General features: G+C 38.8%; 1 protein-coding gene across 8 annotated transcripts in view; it reads right to left on the reverse strand.

The window, feature by feature from the left end:
• CYLD (CYLD lysine 63 deubiquitinase) overlaps positions 1-18,933 on the reverse strand; it is a 69,763-nt gene that overhangs the window by 17,450 nt on the left and 33,380 nt on the right. For 7 of the 8 annotated variants that reach the window (XM_059150698.1, XM_059150705.1, XM_059150704.1 and 4 more), the window contains 6 exons: positions 14,123-14,221; positions 12,455-12,571; positions 5,254-5,633; positions 3,825-3,990; positions 1,997-2,138; positions 630-752 (listed from right to left, as the gene is read on the reverse strand). In XM_059150698.1, the coding sequence (XP_059006681.1) occupies positions 630-752; positions 1,997-2,138; positions 3,825-3,990; positions 5,254-5,633; positions 12,455-12,571; positions 14,123-14,221 (1,027 nt within the window). The remainder of the gene's footprint in view (positions 1-629; positions 753-1,996; positions 2,139-3,824; positions 3,991-5,253; positions 5,634-12,454; positions 12,572-14,122; positions 14,222-18,933) is intronic. The other variant, XM_059150703.1, reaches the window with a different exon arrangement.

Here is an 18,933-nt window from a genome sequence, read left to right on the forward strand (position 1 = left end):
CAAATTGTTTCCTGTGACTAAAGAAAGACATATTTATAATTCATAAACTAAGAAATAACCAAACACAATTTTACAGGATGTGCAGGGAGGCCTAAATATATTCCTGTAACTAAGAAATGTGTTAGTAAAATACATCGCATCTTTTGCTAATACAAGAATACTAAATACCAGCTACTCTGCAAATTAAAATTTTTCTTTGCTCCTTTTTTTTTTTCCCAGATAAAATTAAGAAGCCAGACTAGGCCAGCTGGACCAGAGAGCACAATCACTGTTAAGGTAACTGCTAGAATCAGCTATAACAGAAGAGTACCCCGTACTTTGTATCAGCTTTTCTAAACCTACTACAATTACTAAAATGACTATTCTCTACCAAAATGGTTTTACCACTTTATGGCACACACTATGTGCTACCCTTAACCAGATATAAGACATTAAATAAGTAAAGGCAGTAAATGTTAAAAAGTAAAGGCAGCAAAGGGTCAATCATTATACTTCATCAAGAGAACAAATCTGTACCCATTTTAACAATTCTTGTTAAAAATGCAAGCGGGTATAAATTAATTACTACACCAAAAAACAGCAAATGGGACACCATCTAAAGGCAAAATAACTATAGATCTTCTACTTACATTCTCAGAGGATTAACAATTTCTGTCCTCAGTAGCTCCTGAGTTTCACTATAATATTCTACATCATTCTTTTCTTTAGGTCGAAGTAATACAGTGTCCAGAACAGAACTAAAAGCAAACAAGCTGTAAAATAAAAGGAATATTTTTCCTCATGCCATACACGTATTACAGATACTAAACAGAATACTAAAAAGATACTAAATAGATACTAAAACCATATTTTCTGGGAAACAGAGACTAAAAAGAATGTGGAGAGAAAGCACGCAAAGTCTGGAGAGCAAGGAACGCACAAATTAGTGCTTTCCATTAATACAGGTACCAGAGACACCATTAAGGTTCCCATCATTTAATCATCAGGGTCTAGAGATCCTTCTAAGTTAAAAATACCAATATTAAGAAAACAAACTATAGATTGACAGTGTTAAAGGGCAAAAACATGCCTCAAGCATATTAAGAGAACTTTTTTGTAAAAGGTTTTGAAAAGGGTCCTACGCATCTGAGTCCAAGATAACAGAGGAGGAAGTTTGAAACTACTTCCCAAGGCATACACACACGCAATATATAACTCACTCCAGATATTATACTCCTCTCCCCACACAGCCCTCTGCAGAGATAGAAGTTTCTTTTAAATGCCAAAATCACTTGTGCCAAAAATCACTTGAGTGACTAACAGCAGTGACTTGCTGAGATCAAAGAAAAAGGAAATTTGGCTAATACAAATTTTTCCTCAGGAAATCTAAAAAGTCTTGTATCAATTCTGTTGGGCTTGTTTTTGTCCACACACCTCAGAGATGTAAAGTATTCTGCCAAAAAGAATGGCCAACCACATTAATTCTTCTCCCCACTTTTAAAATGTTAACACTCCATTGACTTTCTAACTCTTACAACGCAGCTGTATGGAGCTGCTCAGTTACACTCAACTTAACTGGCCGCATACTTGGTTCGATCTCAGTGTAAAACTTTCTGCCACATTAAGTCGTTCAACTTTAGAATAAACTACATATATGAGGGCAACTGTGCTTCTACTGAAAATAGTTCTTAAAAATAAATTCTCTTAATCCTCTTCAGTCACATGATTTCCCAGACACCGCCGGGATATCTGTCCCCTGCCCCCCGACCTCCTCACTCAGGGCATTACTTTCATAGTAGTTTTTTGGATACGAGCACAAGAGCATGTTCCATAGTTTCTAAAGGGTATTAAGAAGTGTCAACCTCCCTTTCTTTCCTGTTCCCTAGCCACCTGGTTTCCTTACTCAAAGGCACTGTAGCAGTTTCTTTCTTTCACGCACAAGCAACAAGCACGCAGCTTACACACGCATCTCTGCACCCATGGAATGATACCCCTATTGCATTCATTTGAAACTTACCAGAATAAGGTTGAGTCTAAGTAACAAGAATTGTAATGACCCTGGATACCCTTCTTCTTTCCAATCATTATCTCTAAACCTTCTTTTTCCATTTTGGGTGGGGTATTTTCTTCCACTACTTCACTCAAGTAGCCTCCAAATGCTGCAAACATAAAAATGAAAATGGAAAGTACCCTTTTAACTCTTCCAATAGGTACTCCCATATAGCTCTTCATTGTAAAATACATTTTTGTATTCAGAGGCAAAATTTGTTTCATGACTTAAAACTAAGTAAAAGGTAGGTTTGGGTTCATTGTTCTTCAGCTTGGCTTGCAAAAATGCTATTGTCCACTTCAACCTCACTTCCTCCAGCATTTAAAAAACACTTTAAAATATTAAAGTGGAAGGAAGGCTGCTTCCACAAGGAAGAAAGGCTGCTAAGATGTGTTCTGGATCAGCCTTTCTCAGAGGCTTCACAACTATTATCCAAAACTGGAGAGGGACAGCATCACCTGTATAAAAAATATCCGCCAAGTAAAATATTTTGTTCCCCAAATATTTTATAATTTGTCTGAGATATTACATCCTCAAGTCAAAAAAGATAACAAAAAAATTTCACAGTACTGGGGCACCCGGGTAGTTCAGTGGGTTAATGCCTCTGCCTTTGGCTCAGGTCATGGTCTCAGGGTCCTGGGATCGAGCCCCACGTCGGGCTCTCTGCTCAGCAGGGAGCCTGCTTCCCCCCCCCCCTCTCTCTGCCTACCTCTCTGCCTACTTGTGATTGCTTTCTGTCAAATAAATAAATAAAATCTTTAAAAAATATATTTAAAAAATTTCACAGTACTACTTCAAATGTAATGAAAAATGTTTTTCATAAACATGACTTTATGATAGTCTCTTAACTGTCAAGATGCTTCACAACTGGGGCACATGAGTGGCTCAGTGGGTTAAAGCCTCTGCCTTCAGTTCGGGTCATGATCCCAGGGTCCTGGGATCAAGCCCCATATCAGGCTTTCTGCTCAGCAGGGAGCCTGCTTCCCCCTCTCTCTCTGCCTCTCTGCCTACTTGTGATCTCTCTCTCTCTCTCTGACAAAAACAAGAAAAAGCAAAAACAAAACAAACAAACAAAAAAAGATGCTTCACTACTATTATCCAAAACTGGAGAGGGACAGCATCACCTGTCCCTCTGTCATCTGTTAAGAATGATGAGGGGATCTGTCCTCTATCAATCAATCTAAAACTACTTCATATAATAATGCTGACTCCTTGGTAAGCGATACTTATTGGTCTACTTAATACTTCAAGAGAGGTCACATTTCAATTTCTACCTCTGTGTATTTAAAAATTAAATGCTGGCAACCAGGGTGCCTGGGTGGCTCAGTCAGTTGAGCACCTGCCTTCGGCTCAGATCATGATCCCAGGCTCCTGGGATTAAGTCCGGCATTAGGGTCCCTGCTCAGCTGGAAGCCTGCTTCTCCCTCTCCCTCTGCCTGCCGCTGCCCCTGCTTGTGCTCTCTCCCTCTCTCTGTCAAATAAATACATAAATAATAAAATGTTTTAAAAACATTTTTTAAAATGCTGGCGACAAACAGGAAGAAGAAAATAAAGTCCCACTATTTTTCACCTTCCAAATCTCATTTTATTCCTGATACTTTCTTTTCAAAATTCCCCTCTTGGGACAACTGTAACCTTCTTATACACCAAGTAGCAATTTTTACTGATTTACATGCCTGATGAACACAGGCAAGAAATATATTTAAACGCTGTCACTACTCCCTACGGCCAAATGGCCTGAGATCAGTAGCAGGGTCACCCCAGACTGGTAGGTAAAGGAAAGGCACTGGAATACCTAGAGAGTTACAGCGCTCGATCTGATTGGAGACTGGCTGCAGAGACGCAAACCTAGAGTCGGGCCTGCAGCTCTTTAATTTAACAAACAGCGCTTTCTTCAGGGCACAGGTGAAGTACCGAGTGCCCCTGAAGGTTCCATCCGTACAGCCCGCACATTCATCTTCCTGAAAAAGAAATGTTTCAGTAGGTGTTATTCTGCACCTTACAACAGAGCACACAAGGAAGAAAGGCTGCTAAGATGTGTTTCTGACTCAGCCTTTCTCAGAATCCCCCCATCACGCCTGTCCTTAGAACTCCATCAGGAAAAAGGGATCGACTAACCAGTGCTTCGGCCCACAGCTCATCATTTTAGAAACTAATTCCTTAATCCAGTGTGAAGTCCTCAATGTATTTCCTTCCAAATTGTGTGCTTAAACCTCCCCTCGTTAACTGACTAACCATTTCCACAAGTACTGAAACTAACGAGCAGAGGTGATTTATTTTAACAACTTTCCCCTCCCCAAAAGTGGCATTCACTAGCATGCAAACAAATTTTTTAAGAAATATATTTTATAAATCAAAGTTAAATATATTTTATAAAACAAATTTTTTAAGAAATATATTTTATAGGGACGCCTGGGTGGCTCAGTTGGTTAAGCAGCTGCCTTCAGCTCAGGTCATGATCCCAGCGTCCTGGGATCGAGTCCCACATCGGGCTCCTTGCTCAGCAGGGAGCCTGCTTCTCCCTCAGCCTCTGCCTGCCATTCTGTCTGCCTGTGCTCGCTCTCTCTCCCTCTCTCTCTGAAGAATAAATAAAAATTAAAAAAAAAAAAAAAAAAAAAACCTTTAAAGAAATATATTTTATAAATCAAAGTTAAATATATTTTATAAATCATGAGTTCCCAGAAGTCATGGCCAAGGGTGGACTCTCCTGGACAGGTGCATTGTTTAACTCTCCCATCATGGACTGAACTGACATGACAGTGAGAGTGGACTGTGGCCCTTCCAGATCATGAAAGGCCAAACGCTTTCCTAATCTCCAAAGGGAAGATCTTTCCCTCTATAAAGATCTCAAAAAAATCTCTAAAAATGGCAATTAATCTTAAAACCAATGATATATAAGAACTGACTGGGGGAGGGAGACTGAGGAAGAAAAGGAAAGCTGATAGCAGACTTGCTTTCCTTACTGTATTCTGTTTAATGTAATGAGCCTAAACACATTAGTCTAAAAATCTGTTTTCATTACTTGAACGTAGATCAACTAACATCAGTAACAAGTGGGTCGGGTGCTTCATGGGTGGCAAAGAAGTCGGGCGACACGGTAATAAAATTTTTCTCTCGTGACGTCTTTTTGGACAAAACATTTTGACAAAAAAGCATAATAGGGAGAAAACTACACAAAACGCCAGACAGAGAAGAACTGCAATTTTTAAGTCAAATGAAATTACCAGTTCCAGTCCAGCTAGCACTTCGTTGAGTCCTGGTGGCTGACCAATCCAACGGATTACCCCATAGAAAGGAGGATTCTCTTTAACTTCAGCCAGAGAGCCCACTTCCAGACCATGGGAGTTCCCAGAAGTCATGGCCAAGGGTGGACTCTCCTGGACAGGTGCATTGTTTAACTCTCCCATCACGGACTGAACTGACAGTGAGAGTGGACTGTGGCCAATACTTCCATTGGTATTGGGCATCTTTGTCAGACTGAATGGTAAAGAGTGAAATCTGTTCTCAGTGGATAATGAGTTCATAGAAGGAGGCTGCAGTGGTGGTGAAGCATGTCCAAAGTCTGGAGATACCTCTGTAAGCGATTTTGCAGGGTCCTCAGCAACTATAAAAAATTATTGTTATTTAGAGAAATGCATTGAAGGATATTAAATATGCCCATATCTCTGAAAATTAATACACACGTCCATTTTGACTCTAAAAGGATTCTTGTAAGCATTACACACTTTATCTCTCCAAACAGTGTTCTAGATTTTCCTCCCACCTCCAGATTTTTCTCCCTCAGTAAATGGCACCCAATTGCTCAAACCAAAAAAATCCATTATTGACTGGCATTAAATAGGTTTTACTCTTCATCCATAATATAATTAAGTTAGAAAACAGTACCAAAAAATAACAAAAAATGAGAAAGATACTTCTAAATAATTAAAGAACCAAAACCAGAAATGATTATGTAAATTTTTAAAATAAAGAAAGAAGCAACAAATGCTTGTGGAACACAGCTAAATTAGTACTTACAAAGGAAATTTATAGACTTCATAGTTTATTTTAGAAAAAAAAAGGATATTAATGAACTCAGAATTTAGGAAGTTAGAGGAACAGATTAACCTCCAAAAAAACAGTCAAGAGGAAAGAATAAACACAAAACAGAAATTAATGAAAGAGAAGACAAACATACAGTAAAAAGAATCAAAACCAGATAAATTTACAAAAGCAGGAAATAATTTAAGAGAAAACAAACATACAAAAAGAGAACCAAAGCTAAAAGCTATTTCCTTAAGATAACTAATACAGATACTAATTGGCCACTACAGATCAGAGGTGGACCTCAGGGAATGAATTTATCAATAAGCCATACTGAGATCATCAGTTATCAGAACTTTAAAAAAAAAATTAAATTGGACCTGTACTACCTGATATACACAAAAATACTTCTGGGTAGTTTAAAGACAAATGCGAAAGGCAAGACTCTAAGCTTCTGGAAGACCATTTAGAAAAACGTTCTTTATGATTTAGGGCAGAGAAAAATTTCTTGAACATAAATATACAAGCCATAAAGGAAGAGACTGACAAATATGACATTCAAATTGAGCTTATTCATTAAAAGGCAACATAACAAGAGTGAGAATATGAGCTGAACAAGGAGAAAACGCTTATAATACATATTTCTGACACGGGATTAAAATTGGACAAAAGATTATCAATCAATACAAAAAAAAAAAAAAACCCTAAGAAAAAATGGACAAAGGGCTTGAAAGGCAAATCAGAAGAAGATACCCAATTAACAACACATCAGTGAAAAGATTCTTGGTCTGAACAGTAAGTAGATAAGAAAAAAAAAGTCAAAAGCAATGTGAGATATCATTTCAAAAGTTCAAGGTCTTAGAACATTAACTATTGATCAGGATGAAGAGCAAATGATACATTCACACAATGCTGATGGGAGCGTAAACTGGTACAACTACCCTGGGAACAGTGTGGCACGATCTAGTAAAGGAAAGACATGTCCCAGTGAATCCATTTCTAGGTATACAGTCTTGACACGTGTAAGAATGTTAACAGCAGAGCTGTTAACAATAGTGGAGCTGTCAATAATAGCAAGAAAATAAAGACAATTCAAATGTCCATCGGTGGTTGACTACAGACGTATACTGTGCTATATTTAGACATTTCACAGCAATGAATGAAATGGAATGAAACGCTACACAGTGATGAAAACAAATAAACTATAATCATACAACACTCCTGCGGTGACTCTTTGGAATGTAATATTGAGGGGAAACTACAGCATACGTAGTCTGATTCCTTTATCGGAAGCTCAGAAACATGCACAACTAACAGTGTGCTGTTTAGATATACAAACTTATAAGGCTATCATGAAAACCAAGAGAATGATGAACACGAAATTAGACATGACAGAAGCTCAGAGGAGAGTAGGAAGGGAAGGTTCTAGGAAAAGCACCAAGGGAATTTCAAAGGTGATAAGAATGGTTTTTTTCTTTAAGTAGGAGCAACTACATGGGTGTTCACTGTACTTCGTACTTTAGTATTCTATATGCCTTACCCATTTAAGATTCTTCAGTAATGATATTCAACACAGGGATGTTTTTTAAGTTTTATTTATTTATTTGAGAGAGAGAGGGCGAACAAGCAGGGTGAGCAGGAGGCAGAAGGAGATGGACATGCAGGCTCCCCCACGGAACAGGGAGCCCAACATGGGGCTCGGTCCTAGAACCCCAGGATCAGGACCTGAGCCAAAGGCTCACTTAATTGACTGAGCCCCCCAGGTGCCCCTTAACATAGGAATTTTAAAAGTTATTCTTTTCTTTCTCAAACCCTCAAGCCCCAAACCCAAATCCATAAAGCATTTGGTTCTATCTCTAAAATATATTTCAAATTCATCCTCTTCTCTTCCCCCTATTGTCTCCCTAATTTAAGCCACCATCATCTTTCACCCTGTAACCAGTGTCTTCCCCGGTCTGACCCTCTTCTTGTCCCTCTCCAAACTATTCACCATACAACTCTAAGAGAGACCTTTTAAGATCTAAAGATCTTCCATGATCTTCTGGCATTCCTCTATTTAAAAGCTTCCAATGGCTTTCCAGTGTTCTTAAAATAAATACTAAATTTCTCACAGAGATCTCTAACTGGATGATCTAGCTCCTACCTACTTGTCCAAATCCCTTTTATACCCCTGTTTTCCTTGCTTATCATGCTGTAGCCACCCCGGCCTCAAGGGCTGTTTCTCACCTCCGGCCTTTCCTATCTCCTATGCCTGGAACATTCTTCCCAAGCTCTTTCTCTGGCAGGTTGATTCACATCATCCAGATCTCAACCCAAATATCCTTTCCTCAAAGAGACCTCCCCACAGCACTCTGTGGGAGCTGGCTTCCCACCAGATGTGCTGTCCCACCGTGTTCACTTCCTTCACTGCACATACCACCACCAATTCTTACCTTGTCTGTCCACATATTTACTATCTGCCATACCAACCAGACCATAAGCTCCATAAGAAGAGCAATTCTGTTAGTCTTTTTCATGTTTTTTTATGAGGCTTCATGGCTGAACCCACAGCACTTGGTACAGCCACTAACACAAGAAAATACTCAACGTTCAAGAAAAAAGTGAATAGGGGCGCCGGGTAGCTCAGTGGGTTAAAGCCTCTGCCTTCAGCTCAGGTCATGATCCCAGGGTCCTGGGATCGAGCCCCCGCATCAAGTTCTCTGCTTAGCGGGGAGCCTGCTTCCTCCTCTCTCTCTGCCTGCTTCTCTGCCTACTTGTGATCTCTCTCTCTCTGTCAAATAAATAAATAAAATCTTCTTTTTAAAAAAATGAACACATGAATCAAATGCCGTAGGGGTAAAAAAAAGCTTTTTAGATATATAAGTGAAATTAATTATAGACAAGAAATGTTCTTTTATACTGAAATTACTTCTATTTTCTAATTTAAGGATGAAGGCCTACTCCACATAGATTTCCTGACTTTATATATCCTGTTTGGGATCCACGTTCTTATATACACTTAGTATACAACATTAGACTATAGTCAAGAAGTTAAAAATATTCTATCACACTACAGAAACTGAGTAAGAATAAAATCATAGCATAAACTTAAAGAATTAATGTCACCCAGGTTATGACAAGCCCACGGTCTTAACCAGTTTCCTTTCCTTAGAAAGAAAGCAACTCATAGGAAAAACATTCCCAAAGCTACCAGGAATGACAGAGGGAGAGAGCAGGGCTGCACCCTAACCACCATGGATAGTCCCCGTGAGTCCCCGTGGTCGTGCAGAGGCCAGCAGGACTGTGACTCACCACAGCCCCCTGCCCAGGCCCTTGCCGTCTCAGCACTCCCAAGATCTTTGAAAGAATGGCCAACTTCTAACATATGGACCAAAACGTAAAAAAAGTGGTCCATCGGGAGACAGAACCTTCCTGGAGAGGCACCACTGAAGGAAGCTTCCTGTTCTATGGCTAAGAAGGATTCTTGGGGATGAGGCCCTGTGCCTGCCTATCTCTGCAACAACCTACCCCAAGTAGAAACGAAGGCACAGAGAAGGTGAAATCAGAGAGCTCACTCAAATCATTTGCTATGAGTATCTAAGTGAATATGTTAAGTATCTAAGCCCAAGTGAGTATCATAGCCCAAGTGAGGTAGCAGCAGACTTGGACTGTTTCATTTGTTTACGTATAATATAGATGATCCATATCATAGCTAAAAAGCCATTACAGAGTTCTTATTTTCATTTAATTTGCAAACAATTACTAAATGTACTCTATGCCAAGCCCTGTGAGAGGCACTTGGAATTCCAGTCTGGCAGAAGAGACAGGCGGCAAACAATTATGATGGCACCTCACCTAACCCAGGAGAGACAGGAAAGGCTTCCAGGAGAAAATAATACCCAAGCTGAGATTGAACAGATGGATAGAAGTAAGCCTGAGCACGGAGTGGGAGGAAAAGGAAGAAGGATTTCCAGGCAAGAGGAACAACAGGCGCCAAGAAAAGAGAAAAGGATGGCACGTTCCAAAATGGCCCCCCTCCAAGCATGGCGAGAGCAGGAATGCAGGACACATGAGAGAGACAAGGAAGAAGCCGTGCCGTAAGAGAGTCCAACAGGCCAAAGGAAGGAATCTAGATTGCTATCATCAAGGACTAGGAGAAAATTAATAGATGTACAATAAAGGAGAGACATGAGAAGATATATCTTCAGAAAAACCAACCAGAAAGTAATGTGAAGAAAGCACAGTGTAGTCATCAGAAGCGGCAGTTCTGGTGTTAAGCAGACTTGGGTTGGAATCCTGGCACCACTCATACTAGCTGTGTGGCCTTGGGCAAGGCATTTAACCACTGCAACAAAAGAGAAAGTAAAAATACCTATCTCATGAAGTTGGTATGAGGGCAAAGTAGTGCGTATAAAGCGTGTAACATAGCGCCTGGTGCAGTACACCATCAAGAAACGTCAGCCACCGTGAGGATGGCAGCGATGATAAGGATGATGGTGAGGGCGGTTATTAGTGCTGAGAATGAATTCAGAAGGACCAAGGCTGAGGCAGATGAACCAGTCAGAAGGCTGTTATGTTAACTGGACAGCAACAAAGGATCTGGACTAAGGCAGTGGGTGCAGAAATGAGGAAGACGGGAAAGACTCTAGTGATACTGAAAAGAGGAACTCCAGACGACTCAGTGACAACTGGATGTGACTAATGAGAGAGAGAGAAGTCCAGGATGAAGCCCAAATTCCATTTCAAGCAACTGGACTCATGTCTCTTATCTCCACACATCTCCACAAAAGCATAGCCAACTGAGGTTATCGATGGCTTCCGGTGGCTAAATTCAGTGGCTAAATACTTGCCCTCCCAGGAGCATTCAACACTGCTCTCCACGAGCTCCTCAGCTTCTTGACTCAAAAACCTCCTGGTTTCCCTCACCTCCCTCCTGTCGCTTTTTCTCAGTCTCCTCTGTCTCTGCCACTGAGGTCCTTAGGGCTCAGTCTTATCCTGCGCCCTCCACCGCACCCCCTGGCCCACTCTCAACTCAGTTGATATGATTCACAGGACTTTAATCACCAAATACGCGGGGGCGACTTGCAAATTTACTTCTCTAGCTCTTAACTCTCTTCTATGCTCCAGACCTGTATATCCAGCTATCTCCTGGACACAAATCACCTCTGGGAAGTTGAAAAGGCCCCTGGAGCTCAATGTATTCAAAAATCAAATTCATCACCTTCCTCTACAATCACGGCGTATATAAGCCAGAAAACCCGGACTATCACTGACACCTCTTTCTTCCTCAGTTTCCACTTTCAGTCTATCTGTGAGCCTTATCAATTCACTTCCTAAATGTCTCCTATGCCATCCACTTGCCCCCCTCCATCCCTTTCCCCAAAAAGGCTCACCCCAGCTGCTATAATCTATTTCTGGGCCCTGCAACCACCTTCTATGGTGCCCTCATATCTGCATGGTCCCTGCTTCAATCCACTGTCCACCGTGCAGTCAGAATGATTTTCAAAAGGCAAACTTGGTCATGTCACCCCTTGCTGAAAATCCTTCAGCAGCTTCCCATTTCCTTTAACTAGGGCACACCAGGCTCCACATGGCCTGGCCCTGTACGCCTTTCTCATAAAATGTTATGCCTCTCTCTTTGTTCTAGCTACTCGGGCTCTTTTTAGTACTTGGCAAACACCAGCTCCATTTTTCCATGAGGCCTTAAGTATGCCGCCTAAAAGGGCCTCTGTCCCTTTCCCTGTGTTATCTCGCATGCCTCTGGTAAATTTAAGCTCACGCTGCTTCCTCAGAGAAACAGCTCTAATCCCCTGTAAGTAAAACCCATCTTTATATGTTCTCACGGCACCATGTGCCTTCCCTGAACGCACCATGACTGCAATTTCAGGTCTGTTTCTGTTACGGTCTGAGCAATGTCCGTTTTGGTGACTTGATCATAAAGTCAGAATGGGCAAGGACCCTGTCTGTTCGCTCAACATTGTAACCTCTGGGCCTAGAAGAGTTCCTGGCACATAGTAAGCACTCAGTGAGTATTTACTGAAGGGATGAACAAAAGAAAATAACAAACCAGAAGAAAATGATGCCCCTGAACCAAAGAAAGGTAAAAAAAGGGAGAGTTTGAAAGGGGCAAACAAAGACCCAGACCTGGAAAACTTTAAATGATTCAACTGCTTCTAGACATCTTACCCTAAAGATCAGCGAAGGGAAGAAAACAAGGTACTAACACATTTTTCTGAATGTTGTATTAATCTAACAGCAGTGCAGTTCAAACTGTATACAGTATTTTAGTTCAGTCACAGTACTGAAGAATGGCCTACTCATTCTGTTTCCAAAAACGAGATATACCGGTGAAAAACCCTTTTTGTTTCCCTGATGAGCTAAAAGGAGAGGATCTTAATGAAAGACACTAAAATTATGGATTACCTTCATCAATGTACCATGTGTTTTTTGATTTGGATTGTGGTTGTGAGTCAACAGAAGATCCATTTAAAGTATAAAAGAATTCAGATCTGTTTCTATTTCCAGGGTCTGAGGTAGATCCTATGGATCAAGAAAAGTTCCTTTTAAAAATAAAGTCAATATGGTGTGAAAGCTTTTCCCTAAGAGAAATTAACATGCATTCAGTGTTAACAATTGCTTAAGAAAGCAACAGATGTATACAAACACAATGTATTTTATTAGCAATTTCAACCATTTTGTCAATGTCAAAAAAACTCTTCCATCCAAGAATCAATATAGGAGGGAAACAGGAGGGAGTTAAAAGAAGAGCCTACTTTTTTTTTTTTTTTTAAAGACAAACTGCTTTAAAAAATTATTTTCGTCTTCTCTGACTTATTTCCAAGTGTCAGTATCACCATTCCCCAATTTCATGTGATCAATCTCTTGGATCCCAAATTTAACCTATTATTTTAAAACTGTTCCTTTCAGAAGATTATCTTCAAATCTTGTATACACAAATCAGCATACCAATTAAGTTTTAAAATTTTAAACAGTTTGGAATCTTTGTCATCAAATTCCTTGCTTCATTTCTTCATGCCTTTGAAATGTTCAAGCAGTATTATTTTTTCCATATTAAATTAATTAAAGTAAGAAAGAGTTAGTGTGGCCCTATCACAGACATTTCAAGACCCTATCCTGCCTTAGTACTAAGAGGACACACTGTAGGTTAGAGCAGGGGGTTTCTAGAACCCATACAAAATCTGATTTTTTTTTTCCAATTTAAAGCAGATAACGCTATATTTTATGCTTATAGCTAAGATCAGCTACAAAACAAGTAATGCACATGTCTGCAGAAAATCTGTAGGCTATTTATATTTAAGTGAGAATAACAAGTGTGAGCTATCTTATCTAGATCCATAAGTTAACACAAAAAATAACTATTACTTGTGTATCCTATTTAATCCTAAGTCTCCCAGGGTCCAAAGTCATATAAAATATGTCTTAAAATACAATTTCCTTTAAAATGAGCTGAAGTAGTTTTGTCCACCAGATAACTGAGGAAAAAATATTCTGCTCCTAATCCACATCTAAGTTAACAAACATTCTTACAGCTTTTTAAATGAGCTGTTTAGCTTGTGTAACCACCGTCCTTTAAAACTATGAAATATGTGGAAGCTAAAGAAAAAAGAGCTAAGAACTCCACATGCATTGTGAGGGAGTTTTTGGAAGAGAGACAAAAATGTTTGCTTAGCAGTTTGGAATTTATCTTGTGCCACATTTTGTTAGCAAAATCCACATAATTACTCTCTATATACTTTCCCCTCTATAACATTATTCAAATAAGGTGTTTTTGTACAGTTGCAACTCTAAACTTTACATACAAATGTTGCAGGTAGGGGGGTTCCAAAAAACAGCGATATAAACCAACAAAAGACACAGGTCCTCTTGGAAAGCTTTCCATCAACTTAAAAAAGGTTGGGAACTCTTGGCTTAACCAAGAGCATCTATAAAAAATTTTTAGTGAAATACTAAAAACATTTGGAAGAAGAGAACCTACATGTGCTTCGAATAAAACCTTTCAACCTTCGTTCAGTGCCATGGCAAATCAGACACCATGTTAATATCTATGAACTGTAGTCTCCTGACCCGTACCTGTGGCCTTTGGTTTATTATGACTGGATGAAACTTTGTCCCCAACACCTCTTGACATAAAGGCAAGTTTGGGAGGCCTCCTTTCCTGTGTCACGCTATCTGAAACAGTAAACATATGTTTTAAGGATAAAAGCAAATTCTGACAGAAGAGAAACAAACAAACAATGACAACAGCAACCAAAAAAGTCTCTTTCCTACAAGACAGCAACATTTTCACAATAGTTTTACAAATGTTTAAAGGTCGACACAAGTACTGAGAGTTACTGGGAAAAAAAAAATCAATGCTGTATTTCAGAATGTAATTACCATAAGAAAATAAAACCCAAATAGAATTCAGCTAAGTGTTGTAACTTTTTGAAAATTTAGTCACTTTTTATCAGTATTATCTGATGTGTTGAAACACTACAGAGAAAACTCCATTGTCTTTTGTAAGAGTCCCCCAATAGGTATCCCAATGACACCCAGTGTGTTATGAAGTGTTCTACACTCAAATATTTCTAGAAGATGCTGAGATCAACAAAGGTAAACAAATTTCCTTAATGCATAACACCAAATCCTTTAACATGCCAATGTGAACTGTGAATGTCTCAAAGAGGAATACAGTAATCATTTTATAATACTTTTTGTCCCATTCTCTTTAGCATGTCAGATTAATGTATTTCATAGAACACAATTTGGAAAAAATCTGGTCAGAAATATGGAGCAGTTTGAAAAATCATGTATGTTAAGAAACACTGATAAGTATACTAACATGTACACATATAAACAGGACAAAGGCAGAGAACTATACACAGATTAATGGTGAAGAAAACCAGAGAAAAATACCAATATTTTTGAAGAAAACACTTCACAACTTCTTTTTGGAATATAGGTGTAATAAATTAGGCAAAGTTGTTTTTTTACAGACCACTCTATACCTTAAAGGCCAACAACTTTCATAAGATATTCACAAATACTGATCAAGCAAATGTAGAAAGCCAATCTGGAAAGTTTTTCTCCTGGAAATTTCAACAACATATCTGTAAAGTCCAACATGACACTTAGGAATCATACCTGATAAAGCTGTGTCAGCAAAAACGATAACACCCACAGTGGATTTTTGAGAAAAGAAAGAAAAAAATGGGAAAATTTTTACACTTTAAACATAAGAAAAAGCCACTTTTTTAGAAAAAGAAAATAATACTGAATTAATTATATATAAATCATGCTTGGTAAGGTTTATAAATCATGATTGGAGGGGGGAAAGATTTCAGTGTCAAACTAGATCTTACATGGGTCAGAATACGATCAAATGAAAAATTATTTTAATTCAAAAATTATACTAAGTAGCCATGACTTCAACCAAGTGATATAGTAAAAGCTGTTTACTGATACTCTGATGATGCCATTCGAGTGTCTCCAAGTACACAGGAGAGCTACTGTGAAAGGTAAAATCCCTCAGTCACTGGCAAAAGTTCCCAAATGACAGCACATACATGGACTAAAGAAAGCGAATTCCCACTGTGAATTGTAACTAGCAACATGTACGTCCATGTTCCAAAGATAAGCACATGCACAGGAGACCCTACAGACATGACGCAGTGAATGATGATGGCCACAAAGCCAGCAAATGGTCTTAACTGAGGCAGCCCAGTGGAACCAGAGGGCCACATGGACGAGCCATTGGTGGCTGTTCTGCTGGGGGTATAGGGGACACAGCACTGGAGTTGTAAACAATGGTTATCTTCTGCCAAAGACTTTGCCTGAGAGAATGTCAAATACTGATTTTGAGGAACAGATCTATTCAGGTGAAGGGTCACATGTCACATCTAATTTTCCCTCCAGCAATGACATGCCAAATACTGTTTCTCTGTCATTACTATGTTCATGATCCAAAACCAAAGCCTTCTACCTTAAATGAATTTTAGGAGATTACCATCTCAGGAAAGTATTTAATGCTGCCAAAGCGAGCACGGTATGAGAAAGTAACAAGGAATTGATCCAGCAGGCAATTCTGTGAAATTAAAACAATTCTGCTTAAGAGATTTTAAAGGAGATAGTGTGGTCTGTCCACCAAATGGCATGTACAAAAGTGTGCACAGCAGCCTCAGAATAACCAAAAGCTGAAATAATCCCTTCTAAGCAAATCTGTTCCTACAGCAGAGTACTACAGAGTAATAAAAACTGAATAAACTACTGATGTGTACAACAGAGAGACTGGGTTGAGTGAAAGAAACCAGACAAAGAATATCCATTATATATACACACAGCAGGATGACATTCAAAATGATGAACGTGGTATGTGTCCCTACAATAGCCAAAGTAATTTGGATCAAATACCATGAACAGATGAATGGACAAAGATCTGTTACACACACACACATACACACACACACACACACACACGGGAATATTACTCAGCCATAAAAAAAAAAGAATGAAATCCCCATGTGCAATGAAATGAACAGATCTAGACGGTATTACGCTAAGTTAAGTTAGAAAGGGAAAGAAGAATACTATATGATTTCATTTATGTGTAGAATCTAAAAAAGCCAAATAAAACGAACAAGAAACAGTCTTAGATACAGAGAACAAACTGGCAGTAGCCAGGGGCAAGGGGAAGTGGGCAGACTAAATAGGTAAAGGGAATTAAGAGGTACAAACTTCCAGTTATTTAAAAAAAAAATCACAGAGATGTAATATACAGCATAGAGAACAGCACATATACTAAAATAATACTGTAATAAATTTGTAGGGTGACAGATGGTAACTAGACCTATCATGGCAATCATTTTTTTTATAATGTATAAAAACACTGAATCATTATCTTGTACAACTCAAACTAATGTAATATTCTATATCAGTTATATTTCAATAAAAAGTTATAAAGTAGGAGCTCGTCCATCACTCCTGTTAATTTAATCAGAAAAACAAAAATCTCTTGGAGAATCTTGAGTTGAAAATCATGACAATAAACTAGTGAACAATAACAATCAAATCACAAGAAATGTCTGTGAATTCGAATGACCCATTAAATAGAGAAAAATGACTTAATCAGCCACGAGAGCATAATTCAGACCCAAATGAGAGTTTAGTATCCACAGAGAAAGCTACTAGAGAAAATATAAGTTTACTTGGGTAAAATGAGGTATTATAAAACCCGATACCAACGGACTATACTTAACAACTACACAAAGATATCTATGAGGCATGATTGCTGATCAAAATAAATGCCTTTCTTATATTTTAGATTATTTTATATGAAAATTTTTTGGGAAAAAAGCTAGAAGGTCCCATCAGATGACAATGGGGTTACATACTCAGATCTAGTCCTTCAAATTAACCTTCTGGGCTCTGTCTCTTATGAGCAGGAGTCCTGTCTATACAGAAAACATGCAAGGTGATTCAGACTGACAATCAATCTCTGTGGAAGGCCATCTAGCATTCTCTATCAGAATGTAAATACACATAGCCTTTGACCTCACAGCTCTACTTCCAGGAAGTTACCTTTTTAAAAAATATCTTGTGAATATTTGATATGAATATGAGCAAAATACATCCGACTTAAGTAGTCAGATGAGTACAGATGGCATGGTGTTGAGAGAGAGAAACAATACATGCAAAGACAGAATTAGTATCCAAAATGATCTGAAAATGTTGGAAGACTGGATAGCTCTGATGACATAAAATTTCACAGAGACAAAGGCAAAGTCCAGCTGAGACCCTCCAAATCAACTGTACAAGCACAGCTCAGAAGCAGACGTATGCAAGAACAAAACTGGGGATTTAAGTCAAGAATAAGTACAGTATCTATTAATTTACTGAGAATAAATGCAAACATTTATCCATAATGCAAGCACGGCATTACCATGGTCTCTGGGAATACAATTCAGACTGTGACAGGGGGCTGTCCCCCAAATTTTTGGGTCAATTATTTTTTGTCATTACCAACCATTGGCCCACATGTCAATTACAGTATTCCACTTCCCTCTAGATGCGCAACTGTTAAAGAACATCTCCAACAAACCAGGTCTAATTCAGAGTATCTGGAAATCATGCCACAGGAAAATGGCTAAAAGGACTCAAACTTCTTAGAATGATGAAGATGAAGATTCCAAAGACACTCAGCTTTTAATATCTAAGGGTTGTTGTAAGGAAGAAGAACTGGATTTGTCCCGTCTTAATCACCAGCTCCAAACTAGAATCAATGCATGAAGTTGTAGGAAAGTAGATCTAAGCGCACATCATACAAGGAGTGCCTTTTTCACAATCAGATCCATCTAAAAAGAAATATTCTGATTTCCTTTAGGTGACAGTGACTCTTCTATCAAATGAATACACAGTTCTCTAAGAAGATATGGATAGTAAGACAGGAAGCTATCTTTTAGCTGCACTGGAACACATGTAAACCAATACATACACATGAAGGTATTTACTGAAGCCCTGTTTGTACGAGTAGAAGATTGAAAACAATCTAAATGCCCATCCATACGGAGCTGGTTAAAAAAACATGGTATATTCATAAAATGAAACACAATGCATAATTTAAACAAAAGATTAAGTATGCAACTCATAAACTGAATGAAATGAGGCCTAAGATCTATTATTGTTAACTTACAACAACAGGTACAACTTCCACTTCTGGAAAGATGACTAGATATACCTTTTCCTATTCCTCCTCGTAAGTACAACTAAAAATTCTGGACATAACTTGCAAAACAAAAATTAGAAGACCCTGGAAAGTGGAGAGGAGAAGGCAGATGAGGTAGGAAGCTCCAGACCTATGGAAGAACACGGTGGAAAATTCCCTGGATTTTCTTCTTGCCTCATGT

Source organism: Mustela lutreola, chromosome 16, assembly GCF_030435805.1.
Source record: "Mustela lutreola isolate mMusLut2 chromosome 16, mMusLut2.pri, whole genome shotgun sequence".
NCBI lineage: Eukaryota > Metazoa > Chordata > Mammalia > Carnivora > Mustelidae > Mustela > Mustela lutreola.